This window comes from Pteropus medius, unplaced genomic scaffold (genome assembly GCF_902729225.1).
Source record: "Pteropus medius unplaced genomic scaffold, Ma_sr-lr_union100, whole genome shotgun sequence".
Lineage (NCBI taxonomy): Eukaryota > Metazoa > Chordata > Mammalia > Chiroptera > Pteropodidae > Pteropus > Pteropus medius.
Window position 1 is genome coordinate 2,737,297 of NW_024350399.1, and position 8,655 is coordinate 2,745,951.

Below are 8,655 nucleotides of genomic sequence, written 5' to 3' on the forward strand. Positions count from 1 at the left end.
AGAACTTGAGGAATGTACACAGATATCTTTCAAAATGAAGAGAACAACCTAACATTCAGGTTGTTGCACATGGAAATTGCAGAGCAAATCTTTAAATCAAACCTTTTGATCCTATTTCAAATGCAGCTCTTTGTAATGTTCATGTATCCAACGTGCCATTGACCATATAATACACATCTGCACTTATATAGGAAAGATAGTTAGAGGTGAAATAGAATAGAAGAATAACATTGGGAGGTGTTCAAATATTGAAAGAAAGCAGAAGAAAGGCAAGCAGACAGGAGTAGAGAAGGAAGAAGAGAGATCGACGAGTTTTGAGTAAGAGACTCTAAGTCCCACCCTGGCACCCTAATTCTTGGAATAACTTACTTTTTCCCAATCTTCAGATGAGCCATTCCTCACATGAGAGAATCTACATTTTCTTAGCCTTGGAACTTACCACTGAAGACTTCTAGATACACAGGTTGACTTGGGATAAGATTTTTGTTCCAACATCTATATTCTCCACTGTCTTGGAATGTGGCATTTATGATGTCCAAACTTGGAGTTGTCACTACTAACATGGTATTGTTGTGAGTCCACTTAGTGGAGTTGACTTCAGGGGACTTGTTCCCGTTACATGTAAGAGTCACATTCTCTCCTCTAAATATTCTATTCCACGGGGGATTCAGGGACACCATAGATTTCCAATTGGCTTCAAAAAGATCAAATTATGAAAAGAGATATAAAAGGGAAAACAAGATCATTGAAAATTGTCTAGGTTCCAAAGTACAGACATACCAATAGTCAACCAATGATCAGTCTACACTTGTACTGCTGGTAATGAGACCCTATCCTGATTTCTAGGGTTAAAAGAAGAAAGGAACTTTTGTAGCCCCCACCCCAAAACTCCCAACCTAGGGAGAAAAACAGGACACAAATACAGGATATTAAAAAACAGACGAGCAAACAAATTTACTATGTGATGTACTATAACTCACTTTAATTCTCTTGATTTCAATTTCAGAATCTGTAAATAAGAGCTGCAATCTCTTTTCAGGTGGAGACAATGTCTGTCATATTCAACCATAGCTCAGCACAATGGCTTGTATATTGAATGGATAAATGAGAGAATAACAGATAAATAACTGTATATGCAGCAACAATATATGTCAGTTCTGGAGGGTAATGAGAACCACCAAGAGGATTGATTTTAAAAGTCTTCCAAGAACAAAGAGATGTGAAATAAACTTGAACTAAAGTGGTCAGTTCAAGGAAGCGATCAGGTGGTAATGAGGAAAGGGTGATGCAATCAAAAGAGGACCAGACTTGGACCCAAGGGACTTATTTAGAATCCAGTTTTTTGTTAGCTGTGTAAGCTTCAGAAAATCACTGAATCTGAGTTTTGGCATCCTCAGTTATAAAATGGCAATAATAATAATGATAATGATGTAAGAATTGAATGAGATTATGTGATAGTGCCTGGAAGAGAGACTGAAAGACACTTAAATGTTCAACAGATATAGTTGTTGGCATAAAAAGAGAAGATGGTGACTTGAGAGAATAAATTGGTATGTAAGAAGATATTGAATGGAAAAAAAGAAGGAGAACAAGGGAAGATGGAAATAGGAAGTGGTTTGAACGGGAGAAGAAGATTCAAAATCATTAGAAAACAAAGGAATAAAGGGAAACTGTGGAGAAAGTAATGCCTAGACACATTGAAACACTGAGGGAACACAGAAAGAGTACTCACCTGCTGACATGCCATCTGGAGCTGCAAAAGTCCAGAAATGATAAGTTAGTGTATATACTTAGCCTTCTGAAGCTCCTGAAGAGAGTTTTTTTGTTTTATTTTTGTTTTGTTTTTATTAAATTTATCAAGTGACATTGGTTAATAAAATTATATAAGTTTCAACTATACAATTTGATAATACATGATCTTTATATTGCATTGTGTGTTCACCACTCAAAGTCAAATCTCCTTTTGTCACCATGTATTTGACCCCCTTTCCCACTTTCCCTCCAGTATCCACTAAACTGTTTGTGTCTATGAGTTTTTGTTCATTTGTTGCTTTCAGTTTTATATCCCACATATAAGTGAAATCATATGGTTCTCAACTTTTTCTGTCTGACTTATTTTGCTTAGCATGATCACCTCAAAATTCAATCAATTTATCACAAATGGCAGTATTTCATCTTTTCTTATGGCTGAGTAATATTCCATTGTGTGTGTATGTGATCCAGGCAGATAAGGCTCTTCTCCTTTTCCTCTATCCTCCTTTCTTTGCCCTCTGGGAGATGCCAGAGCAATTGCAAGAAACCAGGCTTTCAATTCAGCTTCTTCCTTAGATGTTGCTCAGCTCAGTTTCTTCTGCTCTCCAGCTTGTCTTCACTACAGAATCTCTGGGAAATGTCCCACGATTTGTGCAAAGCATAGAACAAGTCACTACTAAAACTGTCGACATTCCCAACCCAGCTGCTCCCCAGATCCATTTTGGCTCCTCCAAAAGGAGTAACTGAACCTTTACTTACAGAAGAGCAGTAAAGCTATCCACAGCAGAGCGGGGCCTCCCATGGAAGTAGACATCGCCTCTTAAAAGTCTGGCCCCAGTCAGGTGCAGACTGAGCTGCAAAATTCTAGGGTTTTAATATTGAATGAAACCAAAAAGGAGAAGGAAATGTTGTCTGTATCATATCTAGTTAACTCATCAGCTATGCCTGGGTTTGCCTGCTTCTCTGAAGATAATATTCAGAGTGGTGCCTAATTGGGCAATTTTTTAACAGCTTAACACGACACAACTTTATTGTCTTATAGTTCTGTAGGTTAGAAGTTTAATGTCTTTCACTGTACTAAAATCCAGGTGTCAGCAGGACTGTATTCCTTTCTGGAGAATCTAGGAAAGAATCCAGCTGCTAGGGGTTGCAGACATTTTTATTTTATTTTATTTTTATTTATTTATTTTTTGCCTCATAACCACCTTCCATCTTCGAAGCTAGTAATGACAAGCTGAGTCATTTTCATTCTGCCATCTCTCTGGTTCTTTCTTTTTTGCCTTCCTCTTCTGCCTGTAAGGACCCTTGTGATTACATTGGGCCCACTCAGCTAATATAAAATAATTTCATTTCTTTTTTTAAAATTTTTATATTTTTAATTTTAATTATAGTTGGCATATAGTATTGTATTAGTTTCAGGTGTACAATATGGTGATTAGACATTTATATAACTTATGAAGTGATCTATCTGATAAATCTAGTACCCATCTGACACCATATACCATACAATACTACTGACTAAACTTCCCATGCTATACTCTGCATCTCATGACTATTTCGTAACTACCAATTCGTAGCTCTTAATCCTCTCCCACCTTCATCCATCCCTCCATTCCACAATCTGACAACCATCAAAATGCTCTCTGTGTTTATAAGCTTGTTTCTGTTGTTTGTTTGCTTATTCTGTTCTCTAGATTCCACATATGACATTTGTTTCTCTCTGTCTGACTTACTCCACTCAGCATAATACCCTCTAGGTCCATCCATGATGGTTCGGTGGCAAGATTTTTTTTGGCTGAGTAATATTTTATACTGAATATATATCACCTCTTCTTTATCCATTCATCCATCGATTCTTCCAGGATCCCTCTATATCTTCGCTATTGTAAATAATGCTACAATGAACATATAGATTTATATGTCCCTTCAAAGTGGTGTTTTGGGTTTCTTTAGATAATTACCCAGAAGTGGGATAACTGGGTCCTTCTTTGTCTCTTGTTATAATCTTTTTTAAAAAGTCTATTTTTTTCTGGTATTAGTGTTGCTACCCCAGGTTTTTTTGTTTGTTTCCATTTTCATGAAACATCCTTTTTCATCCTTTTACTTTCAGTCTGTGTTTTTTGATCTGAAGTGAGTCTCTTGTAGGCAGCTCTTTATCTGTCCTTCTAAATGATAGCTATGCTGTGTAATCTTGATTGTAGGTCTGTACTTTTCATCACTTAAACATTTGATGCCAATCCCTTCTTGCCTGCCATGTTTCTGTTGAGAAATTAGCTGATGGTCTTATGGGATCTCTCTTGCAGTTAATTAGTTGCCTTTCTCTTGCTGCTTTTAAGATTCTCTCTTTATTTTTAACCTTTGACATTTTAATTATGATGTGTTTTGTGCGAGTCTACTTGGGTTTATCTTATTTGGGACTCCGCACTTCCTCAGCTTGATGTTTATTTCCTTTGCCAGGTTAGGGAAGTTTTCCATCATTGTTTCCTCAAATAAGTTTCCAATTCTTTGCTCTCTCTTCTCCTCTGGTACCCCTATAATGCAAATGTTGGAATGCTTGGTGTTGTCTTGGAAACCCCTTAAACTATCATCATTTTTTTTTTGTATTTATTTTACTTGTTACTGTTTTGTTTGGCTGTTTTCTGCTACCTTGTTTTCTACTTCATCTAATCTACTGTTAATTCCTCCTAAAGTATTCTTCATTTCAGTTATTGTGTTCATTTCTGACTGGTTATTTTTTATATTTTCTATCTTTCTTTTTATGTTTTCTGTCTCTTTGTTAAAGTTCTCACTGATTTCATCTACTCTTCTCCTAGGTTCATTAAGCATCCTAATAACCAGTGGTTTGAATTCTGCATCTGGTAAATTGGTTGTCTCTATTTTGTTCAGCTCTTTTTCTGACGGTTTGTTCTGTTCTTTCATCTGGGACATGTTTCTTTGTCTCTCCATTTTGGCTATCCACTTGTGTATCTTTCATTGTATTACGTAAGGCTGCTACATGTCCTGGTCTTAGTAGAGCAGCCTTATGTAGTAAGTGTGCTGTGAGTCCCAGTGGCACATTCTTCCAAGGTCACCTGAACTGGGTGCTCCAGGTATGTACCTTTTATTGGTTGTGTGTTCCCTCTTGTTATAGTTGGGCCTTGTGTGCTGTTTGCTCATCAATGGGAGGGATTGACCCTCTGGCTGATTGGTTGTGAACACTGGCCATGACCAGTGGAGAAACTGTTGTTCAGAGGCTGACCCTATAGAACAGGATTCACTTTAGCAGGGCTCAGGTGCCTTCCCTGTCTGCTCTTTGGCTGTATCATCCTCAAATATGATCCTGGGTGGTGCTCCAGCTCAGACTGAAGTTGACCACGGAGCATGAAGGCCAGGGACTCTTGGGAGGAACCCCGCCTCAGGCTAAGTTCAGTTGCAGCCTGTGCCCTGTCCAGGACCACCTGGCATGAGCCAGTAAACAGTCCACAGATGGCTGTCAACCACATTGGGCTTGGAAGTGCCTCAAGAGGCCAAGCTGCAAATCAAGGCTAGCTGCCACTAGAGTCAGGCTTGGAGTGGCTCAGCAAGAGGTATGGGGCACACTGAGGCCAGGTGCTACTTGTTCAGGTTTTGTGAACCTTTGAGAAATTTTACAAAAGTCCACAGCATAAACTAAGACAGAAGTTTTGTATGGAAAATCCATTGAAAGCAGCTTGGGTAGGCCTGCACATTGGGAGGGGCAGGATATTAGGGAATCACCAGGGTGAGGTGACCAATTTTAGCTACATTGACAGAGACTCAGATATAGCGTCTGCCTGAGTCTGCAAGCCAAGTGTGTGAGGGCTCAACAAAAGAACAATGTCTTCAGCCTGCACTTCTGTCTGGGAGAAAACCACCCCTCCATACCTTGTCCTGAAGCCAGACAACTCAGTTCTTTCCCGTATGTCCCATATGTCCCTGATGCTTTTCAAGCTACTACCTCAGCCCTGGAGCTCAGCATGAGTGAGTCTGTCACTGAGAAAGTACATATGTGTAGGCTCTGTAAGAGGAAAGTCTGCGACTCTCTCATCCCTCCATCTCACTCAGTCACAATCTCCACTGGTTTTCATGGCCAGAAATTGTGGGGATTTCTCTTCCCAGTACTGGAACTCCCAGCACAGGAACTCCCCATCACTTCCACCTCCAGGAAGAAAAGGGGGGTCTCCCTGCCCTGTCTCCAGCCCCTGGCACAATCTGAGTAGTGAGCTTGTATCTATAACCAGTAGTGCCACCAGACCCAGCAGCTAAAATATCAGCAATTTTCCAAGTCAGTTATTAAACACAGCCGTTATAAACTTATAGTATGTTATATTATAAAATAAAATTACTACAGCCTCAAAACTTGCAAAAAAAAAAAAAGGAGCCCTGTGTGTGTTAGGGACCCCTCAGTCTTCTGAGAAGATCTCCGTAGCCAAGATATTTTCCCGATTCTTAATCGCCATGCAGGTGTGGGACCAGCCCGTTTCCCTCAGCCCCTCATACTGTCTCTGCCCCTCGTGCCAGTCTCAAGGTGGCCTCTTCTATGCGTTTCCAGTTGTAGGACTTCTGTTCAGCTAGACTTCAGGTGACTCCCAATAATGACCGTTCTGTAGTTTAGTTGTAATTTTGATGTGGTTGTGAGAGGAGGCAAGCAAAAGTCTCATTCTATGATATCATGTTTTTCTTCACAGACTCTTGAATTGTTTATTGAATTAAACATAAAGTTGCTCCTCATAAATATCTAACCAAAGCTTCCAGCTTCTATGAAGTTAGAAAATATGGGGCTAAAATTCTTCATAAATAGAAAGTTTTAGAAAAAGATTAGTGACTGGTCCCAGGTCATGCAATATTTTAGTTAGAGATTTTGAAAAGTACAAGTTGCTTGTGTTAAGATCTGAATTCAAATACTCCTAGCATTTATGTGATTAAGGTTTACCTGTAATAAAGGGGCAATAAAGATATCCAGATCACGGGGCAATAATGATACCCAAATCACAGCTTTATTGTGAGGTTTAATAAAATAATAAATTTGTAAAGTGCATTACACAGCATCTGGTATGTAAAAGATGCTCAATAAATATATCTTCCCCCTTCTTTTTATCACTATTTTTTAAGAACTCTTAGGAGAAACATGCATTTCAACTGAGTTATGGCAATTGATAAACTACATAAGATATTTTATTTGATAACTAGTATCTTATGCCAGCATAATTTATGTAAACGACCTCACTCCTAAACATAGTCATGAAGAAGAGAACATGATAAGAAAGAATAGAACAAAAAAAGTTGTTTAATGGAGATTGGGAAGAGGAAGAGAAAGAAGTTTTTGAGGTTTGTCAGAGGCCATTATTTGAATACTGAAATCCTGGAAGAGACAGAGACAGATTCTAATTTACCATTTTGTTGAGAGTTTGCACAGGAGGGAGTTCTTTTTCCTTAGGACAGTGATCCTACGATCAAATTGTCCTTCAGAGACAATCATTTTACTGTGACTCAAATAGTCATTTTAAAGGCTTCCTCATAAGTCTACACACTGTCCAAGTATCTCCTACTTGTTTGAAAGACAGAGCAGAGCTCACTGTGAGGTACTATTTACTAGTTTGGAGAGTATAAACTTTGGAGTTAGAGAGACCACATTCATTTGTTTCACCATCCTAAAGCTTTGCTTCTGTGTCCAGCATTGAAAGGAAGGTAGTGTTTTGGTAGCAATAATGGCAAAGATTTAGCAAATTCAACAAAAGCAGTTCATTAAATCTTAAAAACAAAACAAATCATCTCCATCTGCTCCTGAAAATCAATCAGAACCAACAACAAACCAACAACATCAACATCAGAAAGAATAAACCATACTCTAATTCCCACAGTATACAACAACAGGTACCCAAAGGAACACATAAACACTAATTTTAAATAATAACTCCACTCTATCCTGATATAACTGGTTGATGTACCAGTTGAATTCCACACATCTTTTACTTTATAAAAAAAAAAATTCTCCAAATTTTATATCCACTATTTGAGCAGAGTATGCTGTTAATATCTTGTACTCAACACATCAACATCAGGATCATGTACTCACTGAGATCAGTAGAGTTAATCTCATTTTACTGCTGGATTCTTATGTGTTCAACACTCATAAACAACATCTATATCTGTAAATTGTGACCTGCTATTGGTTCTCGGAAACCTTGATCTACATTTTTCTTTGTAGCAATGGTGGAATGAAGCATAACTGGCCATGCGTGAACTATATGGCCTATCTACTGTGAGGTGTCCAGAGAAAAAGGCTGTTGACAGAAACTTTTGTGATTTGGGATGTGCTGCCAAAGGAGGAATCAGTACAAAGAGTGTCTTGATCTTTGTGTCCTTCTCTAAAAGGGAAGCTGAAAGAAAGGCCGAACTATTGGCTTTTTCCTCTCAATATTTGGCAGATCCATTAAAAATAAGTTAAAATTGAATATGATATGAAAGAGCAGAATCGCTGTCTGCTTATAGTGTATATATACCTGATAAATACTGATCTCTCCCCAAAGACTAAATACAAGGCTAAGTATGCAATATGCCTTATAGATTTTGTTCTTCCCACCAACTTTATGAGGTTAATGAATGAGGAAACTAAAGAGGTTAAGTGACTTGTTCTAGGACATGCAGCTGCTAAGTAAAAGAGTTAGGATTTGACGTGGGCAATCTGGCTCATGACCACATCCATATAATATATATCCTTATTCATACAAGCTACACATTGTACTCGAAGTTCACATTAGTTCATAGTCTCCAGACAAAAACTCCTTGTATTCCAAGGGATCCATAATCCACAAATAGGAAATCATCGATCTAGTCCAACCTCTTGTTCTACAATTGTTTTTGATTTTAGGAGGTGATTTCTCAATCTTCAGCCATGAAGCGCTG

At 38.3% G+C, this 8,655-nt stretch overlaps 1 protein-coding gene across 1 annotated transcript in view; it reads right to left on the reverse strand.

Moving 5' to 3' along the window:
- FCER1A (Fc epsilon receptor Ia) overlaps positions 1 to 2,583 on the reverse strand; it is a 5,775-nt gene extending 3,192 nt beyond the window's left edge. Inside the window, exons 1-3 of the mRNA XM_039839927.1 lie at positions 2,512 to 2,583; positions 1,733 to 1,753; positions 440 to 697 (exon numbers count right to left, since the gene is read on the reverse strand). Of these exons, the coding sequence (XP_039695861.1) occupies positions 440 to 697; positions 1,733 to 1,753; positions 2,512 to 2,566 (334 nt within the window). The 5' untranslated portion in view covers positions 2,567 to 2,583. The remainder of the gene's footprint in view (positions 1 to 439; positions 698 to 1,732; positions 1,754 to 2,511) is intronic.
- Between the last annotated feature and the right edge of the window lie 6,072 nt (positions 2,584 to 8,655).